The 20,767-nt window shown below is 35.5% G+C and overlaps 1 protein-coding gene across 8 annotated transcripts in view; it reads left to right on the top strand.

The window, feature by feature from the left end:
* Positions 1-20,767, top strand: part of ZNF148 (zinc finger protein 148) — a 147,715-nt gene that overhangs the window by 91,070 nt on the left and 35,878 nt on the right. For 7 of the 8 annotated variants that reach the window (XM_025285273.2, XM_025285263.2, XM_025285254.2 and 4 more), the window contains 2 exons: positions 5,591-5,714; positions 6,951-7,034. In XM_025285273.2, the coding sequence (XP_025141058.1) occupies positions 5,591-5,714; positions 6,951-7,034 (208 nt within the window). Of the gene's footprint in view, positions 1-5,590; positions 5,715-6,950; positions 7,035-10,194; positions 10,390-20,767 lie in introns of those variants that run through there. The other variant, XM_025285280.2, reaches the window with a different exon arrangement.

Genomic DNA, 20,767 nt, shown 5'->3' with positions numbered 1-20,767 from the left:
CTTTTCACAAATCTTGAATTTTTGCCCTTATGAATATTTTGAGTATGTGTCCCCATTATATCATGTTAGATTGGGGATCTGCATAGGAAATATAGATGAAGTTACCTTGCAGACATCTAGTAAAAATATTGGAGCTTATATAGCCATATAGACCTGGCTCCCTTCCATATAAGCTTTGTGGTGAGAAATACTGCAATATTATGTCATCTTTAGCTGCCATGAATTTTAAGCAATAATTGCTTTCTGATCCTTTATCATATGGCAAAGCTTAGTCATCCTAAGGTGGATTTGATACTTGAAAATTGCCAGAATATATTTGCTAGCATGTCTAAAGAAGAGGGTTATCTTGGTCAAGTAATTTGATACTGTCATGGAATAAGTTGTTTTATGAAAGTGAATTTTCTACATAATAAAAACTTGTCCCCTTTAAATGTTTAAATTTAGTTTTATTTCAACCACCTTGTTAGAAATCTTTAATATAATGTTTTCTTTTAAAACATAGTACATTTGAACATAATTCAGCTTTTAATGGTTTGGGGTTCATGTTGTAAACATTAAAAAAAAATCGTATGTATCATAGTGAAACCCTCTGGGAGGACTGAGATGTTAGGTCCCCCTACCCCCACCCCCAACCCAGACACACTAAGAAATCCTAACTGCTAAGCTTTTCAGTTTTAAGTTTTTTTTTTTTTTTTTTTGATTGCTTATAAGTGCTTCATCCTCTCATTCCTTAATGACATACTGTTCATTTTTACATTGCTAGATCTATGTGGCCACTTAACATCACCTTCCGTTGACACTTTGTTCTGTTTTCCCCTTGTGGATTAGGACTATAGAGAACTACAGTTATTAGAAATGTATGAAAAGTCTTAGTGTACTTAATTCAGTCTCGGTGCATTCATGTCAGTGGTTCTCGTGGCTCTGCATTAGATCATCTGTAGGGCTTTTCCAGTTATAAATACTCAGGCCTCATCACCAGAGATTCTTATTCAGAGGGTTTCCATTCATACTAAAAAGAGTCCAAGATAATTGTAATTTACATTTAAGTTTGAGAATCTCAAGTCTGGATTTTGAAAGTTTCTGGATAAGGTATTGCCACCTGACTTTGCTATTGACTTGTTTTGTGAATTAAATGAGAATGTTTTCCAGCACAGAAAAGTTTTATGAGGATTGTTGAGTTAACATCGATAAACTCTTAAGAATCCTTTCAGTAAAGATGTAACAATACTATCTTAACCCAGTATTATATACATCTTTTAGGTCTTTTCAAACTCCTTAATAGTGCTAGAGCAGAGTGCTTTTTGGTTACCTACTTCTTATTCTGAAATATATATCCTTTTCATTCTCTAAGCAGTTAATTTGAATGCCTATTAATGTACCAGGATCTCTTATAGGGTACTGAAGAAAGAAACTGGGTTCAGTTCTTTAAAAAAAAAAAAAATGTAAAATGAGGAAAATTTAATTGAAAGGCGAGAAATAGAAATACTAGCTATTTGTCAGACTCTCTCCTGCATGCTAACTTGATTGTTGAAGGAGTAGCTTTAAGGTAAATAACTGGTTGTAAGACTAGGGATGGAAGTATGAAATAGTACTTAAGAGAAAAACTGGAAAAGTATAAGTATTTTATTTATTTATCTAATTTCCCTAGGGAATTTTGAATTCTGGGTATATAATTTTTCCACAGAGCCAAACTATAAATTTTAAAACTATTTGGATGTACATCTTTCTTTTAAAAAGCATCATATACATCTTTGCCTGATATTTAGGAAATCTGAGAGAAAAAACCTTTTCTAAAGCTCTGGGTCATTTCTCCTGAACACGAGTTACATATACCAAGCTTATAATACAGTGAATTTCATGTTCTTGGACTGGCAAAAATTTGCCATTTAGAAATGAAATTTGGTAATAAGTAAAACCAGGTACTGAGAGACAGTAAAAATCAGGGAGAATGAAAGAAAGGGACAGTGTGAAGATGGAATGTTAGTGATGACTAGGATGGTAGAGATGTTGAGGGTAGGTATTGCTGTGGGCTACTTTGTTGTTTCGTTGTATGTCTTTGGGGTTGCACTGGTCTTCCATTTCTAGTTGGGTTTAGAGAGTAAAGGGAATTTTAGAAGATCTCATTTTCCAGTTGCAGTAAAATGTGATAGGTGAGAAATTTAGACTATTCTTCCAAATTGTTTTGCATTTTGGTGATTTATAAATCAGTTGATTAAGAATGTATGGTAAAACCTATACTTATTAGTTTAAAATATACTTTAATAATTCCAGTATAGAATGAGGGAAATCATGTCTGCCTTTTAAGAGAACAAAACTTGCTCACTGAGGGTGGTCAGGTTTTAGCTAATTGGTGGCAGTGACCCTTGAAGAGTCAAAAATCTCTGAATTGAATAGGCAGAGCTTAGTGCTTTGTTGGTTAAAAATTGGTTATTATTTAACATAGCAATTGCTACATATATGGATAGCTGGCAGGGAACAGATTTGTCTCAGAACAAAAAATGTATTTGCTAATGGACTGTGAGATTAAGAAAGCAGATTGAAGAATTCATTTGGTATTGAAATATTTTGCTGAAAAATTCTGTTTTAAATTTGTGAAGTGGTTAAGAAAACAAGTATTTAGAGTATTGTTTAGACTATTACCAATTTCTTTACTCTTGATAAAGCCTAGTTGCTTGATCTTTATAATTACCATATTTTTCCAAAAGTCGCAGTGACAGGAGTCAAGACAAATCATGTCTTGTCTTGCAGACACTTTAGGGTTTAAACTTGGAAATTTCACATGCTTCAGTTGTAATAGTGTTCATATGCTGAAGGAAAAAGAAAAGCAAAAACATTTTATGGTACTGTTAGCAAGTAAGAGGGCTAATCTCTAAGGCAAATACACTTAATTGGTAGATCACATTTTACTAAAAGATCTGGAAAGGGTGTGGGCAGGAAAAGAAACCAAGTCTATACCAAGGAAGATAATTTTACCTGTGTTAATGAGCCATTTCTCTTCCACCAAGAAACTTTGTTCTTTACATACCCATTCTTTACACACCTTTTTCTGTGGTGCTGCTTAGTGAATTTGCAGAAACTTACGAATAAAGTGGTAAGCTGTGAGCATGTTTGGCGTGGGTAATAGGTTGCCATTATCTATAGGCACTGAGTCTCACTATGTACAATTGGGTATTGGGGTTATAGTGGTGAATAAAACAGGCAAAATCTGTCGATTATACGTGAAAACAGATGACAAGTTAGAAGAGCCAGTGGTGTTCTTCTGTGGCAAGATAATTTTCTTCTGTGTCTTTTGTACAAAGATGTGTGTTCTCCTGGCCTAAGAAAAGAAGAAAATAATATAAAATTCAATGTAAAATGTCCACCAATTTGATTTTTTTGTCATTGAACTTATAAACATGCTAGATTTTTTTCAGTCTCCTTATTCACAAGAAAGTGTTTGCTCTTTCATCCATAAAATCCACCTTGAATTAAGGCTTGGAATCTACAGTGAAAGGCAATATTACCTCCAGTGAGAAAACAATGACCTAGAACTCCTTAACTCTTCATAAAAAGGCTTTGTACAGTCAAGGATTATATCCGTTTCACATTAAGTAACTTGGGCCAGATTTGTCCCTTGCAGAGCTTTTCCATGTAGTTGCTATGCCACAGAAAGCTATTGAGCTGCCTTTTTTTTTTTTTTTTTTTTTTTTGGGCACTTGGATCTTATTTGTTATCAACATATGAGAAAAAAATACCTGGTGCTATCCTGTTTTTATTCTGTTTCGTATAAAATGTTTAACATCTTTTTGATACTGGTTTTATGTTAGGAATATTTTAAGTCATGTTTTAAAAGATTTTGTTTTTTTGTTTGTTTGTTTTACACAGTGTTAACTTGAATATTATTTTGTGACTTGGAGGGATTGAAAAAATTTTAGACTGACCAGAGATGAAACTTTCCATTCTCACTGACTCTTCAGGAAGCTGTGACACCCACTTGCGTTCTCCTGCCAAATGTTTCCCTCTGTGACTTTGGTGCATAGACTTTGAAGCATTGTTGACCACTTTGGCAGTTTGCCCAGAACCCACATGCCCTGTATAATTAGCATAATAATTACCATGGATTTACATACAGTATAGTCTGAAATGTGTTCCTGAATTTAAACTAAAAAAATATTTTTTAAAAAACTAAAGCCCTTTTTCCTTACCTAGTCCCTCTGAGTTTTGGGATGGGGGTCATAGCTGTGTATCTACAGGCCCTAGTCGATTGCCATAGGCCTCTGTGTTTCTTAAGATGCCTGTTAGATTTCTGTATTCTGTGTGTGACGCAGTTTCTTGGCTTCTACTCTCTGTGCTCCCACCTCCACTACTGTTTCCTTCTTACTTGCTATATTTCTCCTGATCTTACCTCCTAGTTTTCTTTGTTTCTTATGTTCACATCATGTTTTGTCATCTTTCTTCTCTCCTCAATAATGAAAAAAGGGATTATTTGTTATTTTTACTCTGCCCCGTGGCTGGTGAGAGAGGCAGTTTAAATGTTGCATGTTGAGCAAATGGTTGTTAAACTGGAAGACATGAACCCCAAAAGTGAACTTCTCTCTGGCATTGCTTAGACCTTGCCCAAGATACTGTCAGCCTCAAGAAGCACAGGCAGATAAGGTTGATGTCTTTGTCACCTGCCTTCCTTCCCCCATAACCCTCTAATTTATTAAGGAATATGCTTAACCATAGTTCGGTAGTCCTAGAATAATCTTAGAGGTCCTTAACTGAACCATTCTGACTCCAGATCGTATGCTAGGATGACTTAAAAACAGTTTTCCTTTTTACTTCTTTAAGAAAAAAAGAAAAAGGAAAATGTAATAGGTAAGCATTTATATGGTTCAGAAAAATACTTTAAAGTATGTTTAGTGTAAAGTCTCTCTCCTACCATATCTTCTGCCAAGTTCCTCAGCCATGACGACCAAAGTTATATACATTTATGTACATCCTTCTCAAATAGCTTTTATGCATATGCAAACAAATATATATTGCTGTATGTATTATCTTATATTCAAACTTAACAAAATTATATACTAGATTCTAAACCCTGCTTTTTTTTTAACTTAAGAATAAATCCTGGAGCTCTTTCTATGTAAGTATATAAAGAGCTTTCTCATTTTATTTCACAGCCATGTAATATTAAGTTGTATTCATTTTTCATGATTTATTTAACCATTCCTATCTGATTGATATTTATACCATGTCTAGAACATAAGACTTGTACTGCATATGTGATATTTTAAAATTGAAAATAAAGCTATACTCATCCTAACAGAGAACACTTAGGGACTCTATCAGACATCAGCTTTGGAGAGGAGAGTACACAATGCTGAAATTTTACTTAACCAGCTTCCAAGGCTTTATTAGTAATTTTTACCCACTCTGAGTCACATTTTACTTTCTTCAAATAATGATAAAATTATTCCAATAGCCCTCTCAAGATTATCTAGGAAAAAAATACTTCATAATCTCTGGTGACCACTGTTTGCATTAAAAGGCATTATCTTTTTTATAATTAGTATTACATTTTAAAATTTTCTTTCTTTTGTTTTGCCTTTTTTTTTTTTTAAACCAGATCCTTACAATAAATGAGGATGGATCACTTGGTTTGAAAACCCCTAAATCTCACGTTTGTGAGCACTGCAATGCTGCCTTTAGAACGAACTATCACTTACAGAGACATGTCTTCATTCATACAGGTATTTCTTGAATTAAAGTGGGCTTATAGCCATTAAAATTATTATCTTTGTTATTTTCATCTTCTTGTAAATGTCATTCATTCCTAAGACTGTAGTTAACCTGGCATTTCAAATCAGAGATTTCATAGGCCAGGATGTCACAAGGAAACCAAGAAAAACTTTAAATGAGAAAACAATTAGCATGGATGTGCAAAATTAATTAGCTTAGTTGAACACTTTATTTGGCCTAATGTATTCTTTTTAACCAGAGAAACAGTGAAAGGATGAACTATTAAAAGCTGATCAGCATTTATTTTTCTGTATAAGATGTCCAGATGGAATTTGAAATGTGATTTTGGAATCAAATATAAATCAAAAGTTAGACCATAAATTTGTGGAGATCAGAGCAAAAGACTGATCACAGATCTTTGGGGAAATATTACTAGACATGTAAGTTGAGTTAAAGGGTGGAGAAGGAGACAAAGTAATAAATAATAAGGTAGATTTGGTGAACTGGTGAAATACACGCAGAAACCAAAAGAGGAGAGAATTCCAAGGAGGGTATGATCAATAACTGCACAACCTTCTGAGAGGAGAGCGAGAGAGAGAAAGAGCAAGAGCAAGAGAGAGAACTGAGAACAGATCACTAGAATAAACAGCAAGGAGATCATTAGTATCTTAAAGCAGAGTATAAGGGTTAAAGGACAAATGGGTGGTGAAGAATTTGAGACATAGGTTGGACTATGAAAGGAAAGGCTCCAACAGAGAAGGAATATTTGAAGAGACAGGATTATTTTTTTTTTAAAGGGGATGTTTAGAAAATTTTGAAGGTTCTAGAGAAAAAAGTGAAAAGGCATAAAGTGGTGGTTAGCCAGGGAGAAAAAGGTAGGTGGATCTTCCTCCACAGAGAAAGTAAAGCTGTTTAAGACACTTGGTAACCTGTGGAGGCCTTTCTAGCCTCATGAGTTTTAAATTCTATTGTAAATTGTTTTATTTATTTACTTTTTTTTTTTTCCCCTTGAAGGATATGAATCATATTCAGTCTCATTTTTGTGTGGTTGTGAGAATGTGAATTTTTAAATCTTGGGGGGCGGAATTGAGAGGAAATAAAATTCTATTAATAGTATAAAACCTTTGTATGCATAATTTGCAATTTTTCAGAATTTGGGCTTCTAAGATTTCTCTTTCCTCAGAAATAGTTAACTCTAAACTGTGTTTTATTCAGTAACTAATTTGTGGATGTGAAATTATTTTAAGGTGAAAAACCATTTCAATGTAGTCAATGTGACATGCGTTTCATACAGAAGTACCTGCTACAGAGACATGAGAAGATTCATACTGGTGAGTGTTGCCACCCTTACTAGGGTTGTTAAAATTACCATTTCAAATATAGGGAAGAATTTTTAATAAGTAGCAACAAATTGTTGCCTCTTTGGTAATTTTGTTTAAGAGTATTTATCATAGCTCATCTTTTTTTCTTTCTTCAGTAAATCAATGTTAACTGTTAAGACTTGGCTTACTGTTTTAGCCTAACAATTTACTTTGAAGTAAAGTTTCATAATAACTTAAGATATGTTTAAAGTGACAAAGGGAAGGAAGGAAGGAAGGAAGGAAGTTGTTGTGAAATAGTTGTTTCCGTAGATGTTTAACAGGTTTAGAGTAGGTAAAATGATCATTTGTGATAATTAGGGGGGAGGAAGCAAAATGCCTGAGTCTTAAATAGCAATAACACTCCCCCCACCCCATTTCATGTATACAGCTTACTATCTCAAGAGAGTTATAATCTTATAAATTGGAAACTTCCAATTTTTCATTCAGGTTGTTAAGGATTTAGAAACAAATATTTTGGAAGATTACTATAAAAGAACCCATACTTTTAAAAGTTGAGCCTCATTTTAGAGCAAATGTTTATTTGCATTTATTCTCTTTTTTTTTTAAGAAATGTAAAGCCAAATTTTATATGTGACCTTAATTTAGTATATTGTCAGCTTTTGACATCTGTAAGCACGATGGAAAGTGTTTCTTTATAATTTATTTCCAGCATTTTGCCTTTTTGTGATGGAGTGAAAGAGTTGGTGAATTTATATAACTTTTGTTCTTACGTTTAAGTAGAATTGAAAAATGACAGTGATAATATTTAAGTATTGAAAATACTGAAGTTCCTGGTATACCTCCCTTTGAAGTAGTCGAGCAGCCGCCTGCCCAGTGTTGTTACTTAGTTGTCTTCTCATGGAACCTGCAGTCCCTGTGAAAGGGGATCCTTGGACAGTGTATCATAGAGAAGCAGCAAGCTTTTCTGCCTAGTAACTTTCCTTAACTCTATTTGCCCCTAACAGACATGAATGTGGCTAGTTCCCTGTGCAGCACATTTTTATGCTTTGATGTTTACTTTTCAAAGATCATTATGCACACCACTCATTTCAGTTTCTTAAGTAAACATTATTCACCATTTCCAGATGGAAGGAAGTATACAAGGCACTTGGGAGGAAGAACAGCTTTATTGATTTTGTGTGTGTGTTTGTGTGTGTGTGACTTATATGGCTAAATTAAAATTTTATACAATAATAAAACCCAATCAGATAATGATAAATGAAAACAGTTAAGTATTTTTATATGTTTTTAATGCCTATTAGATTTTAATGATTTAATGATTCATTCAACAAACATTTATTGAGCTGGCAGTGTTTTTCAGATACTAGAAATAGAGGATAATAAAAGGTAGCTTCCATGGAGTTTGCATTCTTTTTTTAATTTCCACTAGAGTATAGTTGATTTACCATTTTGTGTTAGTTTCAAAGTGTACAGCAAAGTGAATCAGCTATGCGTATACGTACATCCACTGTTTTTTTAGATTCTTTTCCCATTATAGGCTATTACCAAGTATTGAGTAGAGTTCCCTGTGCTATACAGTAGATTGTTATTAGCTATGTATTTTATATATAGTAGTATGTTTATGTCATTCCCAGTCTCCCAATTTATCCTTGCCCTCCCTTATCCCCTGTTAACCATAAGATTGTTTTCTACATCTGTGACTCCTGTTTTGTAAATAAGTTCATTATGATATTTGTCTTTTTATCTGATTTCACTCGGTATGATAATCTCTAGGTCTATTCATGTTGCTGCAAATGACATTATTTTGTTCTTTTTTATGGCTGAGTAATATCCCATTGTCTATACGTGCCACATCTTTATCCATTCTTCTGTTGGTGGACATTTAGTATTGCTTCCATGTTCTGACTGTTGTAAATAGTGCTGCAGTGAACATTGGCTTGCATATATCCTTTTGAATTATAGTTTTTCTCTAGTTTTGGTTTATAAAAACTAAAATAAAAAAGTATGGTTTTTCTCTAGGAGTGGGATTGTTGGGTCATATGGTAGTTCTATTTTTAAAGGAACCTCCATACTGTTGTCCATAGTGGCAATACCATTTACATTCCCACCAGCAGTGTAGGAGGGTTCTCTTTTCTCCACACCCTCTCCAGCATTTATTGTTTGTAGATTTTTTTATGATGGCCATTTTGACGAGTGTGAGGCAATTCCTCATTGTAATTTTGATTTGCGTTTCTCTGATAGCAATGTTGGAGTTTACATTCTAATGTGCGAGATACACATGTAAAGCCCACTGTAGTAAGTGTTGTAGAGTTTTGTACAAAATACTGTTGTGCCCTGAAGAAGAGCCAGATATGCTGCTTTTGAAGACGACATAGTGAAGGCAATAAAGAAAAACTGGGAGGCTCAGTTGAGAGAATGTGTTTGAGTCTGAAAAAAAGATTTTCAAAACATTACCTACCCTTATTGCACCCTATTATTTTCTATTCTGTTCTAGTAGCCAATTCTTTTTTACAGTGCTGGTTACAATTTAGTGATACCAGTTTGGAAAAATAATTGTGCTGGGCCTCAGGCTGTCTTGAATTTCAACAGGTTATGTTGGATAGTTCGTGTTTATTGAGAATTTACTAAGACTAGACATTGAGCTAAATGTTTGTTAAATGTCTCATTTAGTCTTTATACTAATCTTGAAAGGGAGATGCTATTATTACCATTCCCGTTTTTTTAGATGAAGAAGCAGTAGGATGTTAAGAAGCTTTCCTAAATTTATATAATCTAGTATATGGTGGAGCCAAGATTACAGCTCAGGTTTCTGCAACTCCAGAGCACACATGTGAAATCACTAATTGTGAAGAATGACCAGAAGCAGAATGATGTTGTTTCGCCTTTGGGAATTTTTCTTGCTCTCCCACTAAGCCAGTTATGGCTTAGCCTTCCTGTGTGTTTAGTAACACCTAAAAGGGGTGGAAGCAAAGGCCAGAGTTCTCAAGGTACAAAAAAGAAGTGAAGTCGCTCAATCATGTCTGACTCTTTGTGACCCCGTGGACTGTAGCCTACCAGGCTCCCTTCGTCCATGGAATTTTCCAGGCAAGAGTACTGGAGTGGGTTGCCATTTCCTTTTCCAGGGGATCTTCCTAACCCAGGGATCGAACCCTTGTCTCTCACATTGCAGGCAGACACTTTACCATCTGAGCCACCTGGGAAGCATTCCAAGGTACAGAGACGACAGGGAATTGAGTGGAACCAGTCAAACCAGTCACTTTGGTTCTTTAACAGAGAAGTTTCTTTTGAAGAGAAATGCAATTTTGTTCATTATTACCACCCCTCACCCCCCAAGTGGAACTGATGAAATAAATTTTCCTTAATTTCATTGTTCTTGATTCTTTTTGTGTACACCATTTCTGAAGATAGTAAGATATTTTTGTCCTTTTACCAGGTTACTTATAAGCTGTACTGAGCTAGAAATACATGTGTAAAACAACATAGATATTCTCCATCATTTATTATTTTGTTCTTAGAGTTCTTTATTTCATCTTTTAAGGACTTGTATTTTTGGAGGGGATTGTGCCTAAAGTTTGCCAATGTCAAGACTTTCTCTGTAGGTCTTTATTTAGAAGAATGCATTGAAATAATTAGCAGTAAAAAAGCTTTTGCATATATTGTTTATCCATTTTTTAATTGTCAAGAAAGTAATGTCACCTATCTGCTGAACCTTAAAGGTTGTGTGGTGAGAAGAACTACCAGTTCTTACAGGCTTTGTTTTCCTTATAGCCTCCCTCATCCTTTTGGATCTCTTTATACTGTCACCTCAAGTCTCCCAGCCTCTGAGCCTATGTCTGTTCCATTTACAAGATGGTTAAAAATCAGTACCTGCTTGGCTGTGCTTGTTACCAATTAAGAAATCTTCTGTGGCTTTTAAAACCCAGAAACCTAGCTTGATTTGGTTTTCAAACTGAAAAAATTTAAACTCAGCCTGGACAGGTTATTATTACTTGATTGTTTGCTAAATTTGAACTGGCCTATGAAATAACTAGGGTAAAATACCAACGCTGATCCCTGAACATTTGATTAAAGCTCTGTTCTTTTAGCCTAAGGCACTGAAACTGTCAAAAGTCAGGTATTCTTGGGACTGCTAATTTTGGCAGTCATGGGAGATTTATATCTTTTGGGAGTGTATTATCGATTTTGTGGATATGGGAGATAAGGTGAGGATTTGAAGCCAAGGCTGAAGATAATAATCCTAATGATTGTTTTGGCTAGGGTCAGAATTACTGGTAAGGTATACACCAAAGGTAAATATTCATCACTGGAGGATTTACCTTGTGATCAGGTGCCTGTATCTAAGGTGCTTTTTCCTTTGCATTTTCTAATGCATGTGTTCTTTCTCTCATCACTTTGTCACCGTTTTAGCCTAAGGAAATTCCATCTTATTGCCATGAGTAGAGTCTGGGGGTTTGAAGAGTAAAGAACTTTAATTTTATATTAATTTTCTTAATTCCTTCAAGTAGTAAGCCACAGAATACTTACTACTCTAATATTCTGACTATTATAGCAAATTATGGCTATTTTCTATAGTTGTGGCAGTTTTCATAATGTTTTTTATTTTATTAGTAAAAATGTTATAAAATAATTTCTATATTTGGGTAAGTTTTTATAAAGTGATTTTCTTCCCAAAATAAAAGGGATTTTGAAAATAAACCAAATCATTTAGAATTATACATATTTATTAGGTTTCTTTTCTCACAAAATTCTTTTTCAAGGCTTTAGATCTTGAATGTATGCAGTTCTATAGATACAAATGTAGCAAGAATCACTAGAAAATCAGTCTTCTAAGTTGGCATTCTTAATATCTGAAAACATGCATTGATCTTCTTTTCCTCTTGACTATGACTTTTATTCACAACTATGTTAAATAGCTGAATGACAATATTATTATTATTACTATTTTTAAAACCAGTTGGGCTAGTGAGGTGGAGTCAGAGAGCGTGTTGATTCACCCTTGACTAAGTTTGTTCAACACTTTGTATTTCCTTCAGTATGGTTCAATTATTGACAAAAATTAATTTACCTCTCATTATTTTGAAGCCTTAAATTACTGTTTATTAGCATAATAGAGAAGTTTATTGAAAGAAAATGTTACAGACCTAGTTAAACTCGTTATTTGTGGCAAAGAAGGAACTGAATACTGTTTGGGATACTGAAAAGGTTGCATACAGTGTGAGCTCCTGGCATTGTGCTTGCTGAAGCCAGACAGCACTGGTGCAGACAGAGCTTGCCAAGAAAGATTAAGCAGGGAAGTACAGATTGCTGTTACTGACATTCTCTGGTCTAACGGTTTTCAGAAGCCAGATTTTTTTTTTCTTTGCAAAACTGTTAATAATCCATATTAAACAATATGATAATGTAAAACATAAGAGTTTTAAGACTGTTTATTTAATAAAATATCTCAGAATATAAAAAAATCATACACATGCACATATGCATGTATGTATAAAAACTATACCATAAGTTTTTTAAAGTATTTTGTTTGGGGGAAGTCATCCAGAAAGTTAACTCCATTTAAACATACCTTAGAACTGAAATATAAAGAATCAGAGGATTTATAATGAAAGTTGCATTGTTTTCAGTTAATTATATGCATTTTGTGTGTGTGAGTGTTCTTCCCCTCAAATCCATGTCAGTTTATAGTGTCTGTAGTTAAAAGAAAAATGTTTACCATTTGTTTTGATAGGTTTCTAGTTTAACAAATTGGGTATCTCTTGAAGTAGTCTCATTCTTATTTATGTGTAATTATTGAATGGATGAACATGTGAATCACATGACTCACAATTTGACATATGCTACAAATAGTACCCGCCTGCCAATGCAGGAGACCTAAGAGAAGCAGGTTTGATCCCTGGGTCGGGAAGATCCGCTGGAGGAGGTCATGGCAGCCCACTCCAGTATTCTTGCCTGGAGAAGATCATGGACAGAGGAGCCTGGGGTCGCACAGAGTCAGACACAACTGAAGCAACTTAGCACACAGGCATGCAAATAGCAGAGACAACATGTCCTTCAGGAGTTCGGTTAAAATAGACCAATGAGGGTTTAGATTGGTGGCCCTGTGAGTTAGATTTAGTTCATGTGTGACGTGTGAGTCAAGTGACATCACAGGAACTATGAAGCAGAAGCATGATGGTTCTAGGACTGGGGAAGAAAAATCGGGGATGTACTGAAGTTGGGACTCTTTGGGGAAGGATAGGTAGACAGATACACAGATAATTTGGAAACACAAAACAGCAGGTCAGAAATCACGCAGACAAGAAGCCACTAGGATCATTGCAGATGGTGGGTAACAGGAGAAGAAGTGTGTCAGATTTACTAGTTTAGAAGAACCAGGAGAAGGAGGTACTTTAAGATAGTTAAAATGCTAGAAATTCCTAAAAGTCACCATTATTATAAACCTAATAATACTGTCAGATTTATTGAATACCTATTTTCTGCCAAACACTGTATTAAACACAGTGCATAAATTATCTCGCTTCATCATCAGAGCAGTTCTGTGAAGAGGGTACTATTCCTTTTTTTAAAAAACAGATAAAGAAATATAGGTTAAGATGATTAAGAAATCTAACCCAGTGTATAAATAGTTCAGTTAATGACATATAGTTCAGTCTTAAGAGTTCTTGCTCTTAACTGCTATGCTATTGAAAGAGTAAAGCAAGCACCAGGAAGATTTTTAGTTCACAAAAACTTTGGTTTCAAACATGGAGGTTTTTATTTTGTTCAGGAAGGAGAAGAGCTATTCCTGGGCCTGGCCTTACAACTTGCAGCAAGGCAGTTGGGTATGTCTGAATGAGAAAAGTCTATGGATGTAGGAGTAAGAACAAAGGCAAGATGAACAACATGTAAAGGGCCATTCTGAGTAGAGCCGAGAGGGGTAGACTAGAAAGCGTGATTTTAGAATTATGTTGTTAAGCTTGGATGCCAAGCAGAGGGGTGTCAAATTTATCCTGTAAGCATTATAAAAAAGCAGTGCATTTAACTGCCATGTTGGAGGAACGTTATTGTTTTGTGAAGAAAACTAGAAATTTGACAAGTGTGTTACTTTTTTGTTAACTATGTATAACTAATATGAGAAATTATAGCTTAGATAATGTGCACATTTATTAATCAGGTTTACTTTTAGTATTAAAAAATCATTTTAAACATATAAAACAACATTGTTAAGCTTCATGAAATATAATATAACTTCAATTTTCACCAAGTTTATGAGAAATAGGCAAAATTTGGAGACCACTGAATATTACTATGAAACAAAGAAAATTAATTTTGCTGGGCTTTAGAGCCTCTTTTTCTTTGAACAGTTTAGGATGAGCTAATTTTTAGAAAAAGGGCTGAAAAAGGACCCCCAGAATTTAGCTTCACACATAGAACTTTCTAATTTTGTTACTTCTGACAGCAGTTTCTCATTTTTGATGTTTTGCTTTTTCTTTTTTAACCATTTTCAATGTGGTTAGTCTAGAACAAGAGAAGTTTCTCTACTCTTTCTCTTGTTCATTTGCCTTTCCTTAATATGGCTTTTTCTTTGCCTCCTCCCTGTTCTTCAAATTATTTTGCATTCTGTAGAAGATGAAGCTTTAAGACAGTTGAGTCTGGATCCGATGTTTTACAAATTCTTTGACATCATATTCTTTTGGAAGAATACTGAATTACTTCCTTTAAGTCAAACACCTGAAGACCTTCAGGATTCTCCAGTTTTGAAGCTGCCTTTTGGACAACTGCTTATTGTTCCAGAACCCAGTTGGGTAGATGTTAGATGACTGCATTCATGACTTTCAAATTTTGAATTTATTAAGTTTCAGATGTCTGGATAGGCTGACAACACATTTTAAAAATTTGTTGATGAAGTTTTTAATTTCACTGACTGAATGACACTTAGGCTTAAAATTCATATATTTTAGTATTATATTTTTTATTTGGCCCTTTTGGTGAAAGAGTGACTGACAAAATGTATTTGATATGGACTCAGTCATCGCAAAGAAATTGGGTTTAAAATATTTAGGGCAATCTAAATTTGCTTATCAAGGTGATTCATTTTTAATTTTTCTGGATACTTTTAAGATCTTTAGTTGTTGATCCGAAGAGTCTCTATTTTTTAAAACAATGCCTAAAGTGTCATCATTTTCAGCCCCCATCTGAACTGTATGAAAGTGTCTTGATAATAATAATAATAATAGCTTCTGCATATTTTGTTATTTGTTTTGCTCTTCTATAGATCTTTTAGGGAGATGATGCTGTTATGAAAAATGGAGTCATAGGACTGACATCCTAATGTAGTACTAGGTAGTTACTTACTGATACATCCAGCTTCTCCCAGGGCTGCCTTTATGTTGTTTGCTTTATTAGTTGTTGATAGAAGTACTTCTTGCTCTTTATTTCCTGCTTGGCTACATTAAAAAGCTGATAGACAAATTAAGCTTATTGACCCCCCCACCTGTCCTGGTATATTTTCATCCCTCTGTAAATTCTTTTACAAGGCCTAATTGATTCTTCTTTACCTACATTTCATTAACTATTTTGACTTTTACTTTCTAAAGATATTTCAAGAATTAATGCTTTCAGTGTGTTTTTTAAATTATTCCAGAAAATGTATCCATTCAGCTCTCAATTACCTTAGGGAATTGATCAGATTGTACATTATTTATTTAAAAATTAAAAAGACAAATGCAGCTGTGAAAAAATTATTATCAACACAAAAAGAGCAGGATATTTATTGCTCTTCTTTGAATGAAATGGTGTTCTATATAGGCTTGTTGTGCTTATAGAATTGAGATACTCTCTTCATCCTTAAAAATCAGTTGGATATATTCTTGCCTACTTCATCTAGCTTTTAGTTCTTTATAGTTGGATAGAGAGGAGAGGGACATGGAGTCTGATCAGCTGAAACTCGGGGGTCTTAAGGTCTAACTTTATTCCTAAAGAAAATATCCCTGTTCTTAAGGTGTTTTATTTTTTATATGAGAATTGGGGAAAAAGGACAATAGACTCATGGAACCTGGAACTGAAAGATACTTTAAAATGTTAGGGTTCAGTGACAAATGCAAGAGTTTTCCTTATGTCGAAGCCATGGACATAAATATTAGGGACTGGTCAGGAGACAGTTGAGGGGCTGCTGTTAATGGGATGAAAAGAGAATGATTATTGTGTGGAGTGGTGGTGATCATCTACCAAAAGTATTGCTTGATGCTCTGCTTAATCACTGAGAGTTCTAGATTATTATTTAGTGGGAGAATTTGCTCAGTGGCTCAGTAATGTTACCTAGGCTTTTTTTGATATTAAAAAGAAAAAGATTGCCTCTAAGAGATGGACAATAGCAAAAACTCTTAGCAGAATATCTTTGGGGGTCATTTCTCCCCTTGTATTTCATGCGGTATTTTCTATCTCTAAGCTATTGCATTTGTATTGTTTTATGTTTTGGATGACAGTTCTTGAGCTGTAAATAAGTCCCTGAATATTTTGTATAAAGTTTGCATTAAATCATTAACTGTGATGAATTGAGAGTTGAAACTGCTGCTCTCTAATAGTCCTGATTTATTTGCTTAGCAGTGTTCTGTTGTTGTTATTCAGTCGCTCAGTTGTCTCCGACTCTTTGGGATCCCTAGGACTGCAGCAGGCTAGGCTTCCCTGTCCTTCACCATCTCCCGAAGCTCGTTCAGACTCATGTCTATCGAGTTGGTGATGCCATCCTACCATCTCATCCTCTGTTATCCCCTTCTCCTCCTGCCTTCAGTCTTGCCCAGCATAAGGGTCTTTTCCAATGAGTCAGTTCTTCACATCAGGTGGCCAAAGTATTGGAGCTCCAGCCTCAGTCCTTCCAATGAATAGTCAGCACTGATTTCCTTTAGGATCGACTGGTTGGATCTCCTTGCAGTCCAAGGGACTCTCAAGAGTCTTCTGTAACACCACAGTTCAAAAGCAGCAATTCTTTGGCACTCCACCTTCTCCCCGCCCCCTTTTTTTAAAAATATTATTTTATTTTATTTTTTCAAGGTTAATTTCCTTTATTTATTTTATTTTTAAACTTTACATAATTGTATTAGTTTTGCCAAATATCAAAATGAATCCGCCACAGGTATACATGCGTTCCCCATCCTGAACCCTCCTCCCTCCTCCCTCCCCATACCATCCCTCTGGGTCCTCCCAGTGCACCAGCCCCAAGCATCCAGTATCATGCATCGAACCTGGACTGGCAACTCGTTTCATACCTGATATTTTACATGTTTCAATGCCATTCTCCCAAATCTTCCCACCCTTTCCCTCTTCCACAGAGTCCATAAGACTGTTCTATACATCAGTGTCTCTTTTGCTGTCTCGTACACAGGGTTATTGTTACCATCTTTCTAAATTCCATATATATGCGTTAGTATACTGTATTGGTGTTTTTCTTTCTGGCTTACTTCACTCTGTATAATAGGCTCCAGTTTCATCCACCTCATTAGAACTCATTCAAATCTATTCTTTTATACTCCATTGTGTATATGTACCACAGCTTTCTTATCCATTCATCTGCTGATGGACATCTAGGTTGCTTCCATGTCCTGGCTATTATAAACAGTGCTGCCATGAACATTGGGGTACACGTGTCTCTTTCCCTTCTGGTTTCCTCAGTGTGTATGCCCAGCAGTGGGATTGCTGGATCATAAGGCAGGTCTATTTCCAGTTTTTGAAGGAATCTCCACACTGTTCTCCATAGTGGCTGTACTAGTTTGCATTCCCACCAACAGTGGAAGAGGGTTCCCTTTTCTCCACACCCTCTCCAGCATTTATTACTTGTAGACTTTTGGATCGCAGCCATTCTGACTGGCGTGAAATGGTACCTCATAGTGGTTTTGATTTGCATTTCTCTGATAATGAGTGATGTTGAGCATCTTTTCATGTGTTTGTTAGCCATCTGTATGTCTTCTTTGGAGAAATGTCTATTTAGTTCTTTGGCCCATTTTTTGATTGGGTCATTTATTTTTCTGGAGTTGAGCTGTAGCAGTTGCTTGTATATTTTTGAGATTAGTTGTTTGTCAGTTGCTTCATTTGCTATTATTCTCTCCCATTTTGAAGGCTGTCTTTTCACCTTGCTAATAGTTTCCTTTGATGTGCAGAAGCTTTTAAGTTTAATTAGGTCCCATTTGTTTATTTTTGCTTTTATTTCCAATATTCTGGGAGGTGGATCATAGAGGATCCTGCTGTGATGTATGTCAGAGAGTGTTTTGCCTATGTTCTCCTCTAGGCACTCCACCTTCTTTATGGTTAACTCGCACATCCATACATGACCACTGGAAACACCATAGTTTTGACTGTACAGACCTTTGTTGACAAAGTAATGTCTCTGTTTTTTAGTGTCCTGTCTGGGTTTGTCATAGCTTTTCCTCCAAGGAGCAAGCATTTTTTAATTTCATGGCTGCTGTCGCCATCTGCAGTGATTTTGGAGCCCAAGAATATAGTCTGTCAGTTTCCATTGTTTCCCCATCTGTTTGCCATGAAGTGATGGGAACTGATGCTATAATCTGTTTTTTGAATGTTAAGTTTTAAGCCAACTTTTTCACTCTCCTCTTTCACTTTCATCAAGAGGCTCTTTGGTTCCTCTTTGCTTTCTGCCATAAGGGTGGTGTCATCTGTATAACTCAGGTTATTGATATTTCTCCTGGCAGTCTTGATTCCAGCTTGTGCTTCTTCCAACGCAGCGTTTCTCATGATGTACTCTGCAATTAAATAAGCAGGGTGACAATATGCAGGCCTGATATACTCCTTTCCCAGTTTGGAACCAGTCTGTTGTTCCATATCCGGTTCTAACTGCTGCTTCTTGACTTCCATACAGGTTTCTCAGGAGGCAGATAAAGTCGTCCGGTATTCTCATCTCTTGAAGAATTTCCCAGTTTGTTGTGATCCACACAGTCAAAGCCTTTAGTGTAGTCAGTAAAGCAGAAGTAGATGTTTTTCTGAAATTCTTTTGCTTTTTGTATGATCCAGTGGATGTTGGCCATTTGATCTCTTGCTCCTCTGCCTTTTCTAAATCCAGCTTGAACATCTGGAAGTTCATGTACTGTTGAAGCCTGGCTTGGAGAATTTTGAGCATTACTTTACTGCATGTGAGATGAGTGCAATTGTGCGGTACTCTGAGCATTCTTTGGCATTGCCTTTCTTTGGGATTGGAATGAAAACTGACCTTTTCCAGTTCTATGGCCACTGCTGAGTTTTCCAAATTTGCTGGCATGCTGAGTGCAGCACTTTCACAGCATCATCTTTTAGGATTTGAAAAAGCTCATCTGGAATTCCATTACCTCCACTAGCTTTGTTCATAGTGATGCTTCCTAAGGCCCACTTGGCTTTGCACTCCAGGATGTCTGGCTCTAGATGAGTGATCACACCATTGCAGTTATCTAGCTCATGAAGATCTTTTTTGTATAGTTCTTCTATGTATTCTTGCCACCTCTTCTTAATATCCTCTTCTCCTCTGTTAGGTCCATACTGTTTCCGTACTTTGAACCCATCTTTGCATGAAATTTTCCCTTGGTATCTCTAATATCCTTGAAGAGATCTCTGGTCTTTCCCATTCTATTGTTTTCTTCCATTTCTTTGCATTGATCACTGAGGAAGGCTCTCCTTGCTATTCTTTGAAACTCTGCATTCAGATGAGTATATCTTTCCTTTTCTCCTTTGCCTTTTGTTTCTCTTCTTTTCTCAACTGTTTGTAAGGCCTCGTCAGACAACCATTTTGCCTTTTTGCATTTCTTTTTCTTGGGGATGATTTTCATCACTACCTCCTGTATAGTGTTATGAACCTCGTCCATAGTTCTTCAGGCACTCTATATATTAGATCTAATCCCTTGAATCTATATGTCACTTCCACTGTATAATCATAAGGGATTTGATTTAGGTCATACCTGAATGGTCTAGTGGTGATATTGCCTGCTTTCTTCAATTTAAGTCGGAATTTTGCAATAAGGAGTTCATGATCTGAGCCACAGTCAGCTCCAGTCTTGTTTTTGCTGCCTGTGCAGAACTTCTCCGTCTTCGGCTGCAAAGAATATAATCAATCTGATTTCGGTATTGACCACGTGGTGATGTCCATGTGTAGAGTTGTCTCTTGTGTTGTTAGAAGAGGGTGTTTGCTATGAGCAGTGAGTTCTCTTGGCAAAACTCTGTTAGCCTTTGCCCTGCTTCATTTTGTATTCCCAAGACCAAACTTGCCTTTTATTCCAGCTATCTCTTGCAGTGCTTGGGTTTTAGATGAATTAATTAGCTATTGAAATTTTTTCCACTGCAGAAAAGTAACTTCTGAAACAAATTCCAGTCTTTCTTTTTTTCCTTAAATTAAAAAATTGCTTTTGTAATGAGATATGTTAGTGATCCCATTATGTTACTGTAGCAGATGATGAGCGTCTGAACTAACGAACAAAACATTAATACAGCAGGACGGTAGAAGTCTAATGAAATAACTTTGAAAGACATTTTAAAGGAAGAATAAATATAGATGAAGTTTAATAATTTAAATGGAAGGAACTAAAGGAGCAAGACTTTGTAAGCTTTTATTGTAGAAGCTTGGTTTTTAAATAAAATCTTGCATGAAGCAACGTCAGAGTCAAGGCAGATAATTTCACATGGTTTCCTTGACTCTTGATAAGTTGACAGATGTTTCCAGTACTACTTAGTTGTTATTTATTCAAGGAGACTATGCCAGATTTCAAACGACTAAAGTAGTAGCCTCTCTG

Source organism: Bubalus bubalis, chromosome 1 (genome assembly GCF_019923935.1).
Source record: "Bubalus bubalis isolate 160015118507 breed Murrah chromosome 1, NDDB_SH_1, whole genome shotgun sequence".
Classification (NCBI taxonomy): Eukaryota; Metazoa; Chordata; class Mammalia; order Artiodactyla; family Bovidae; genus Bubalus; species Bubalus bubalis.
The sequence above is the reverse complement of the archived record's forward strand: the minus strand, read 5'-3'. Positions and strand labels throughout refer to the sequence as shown.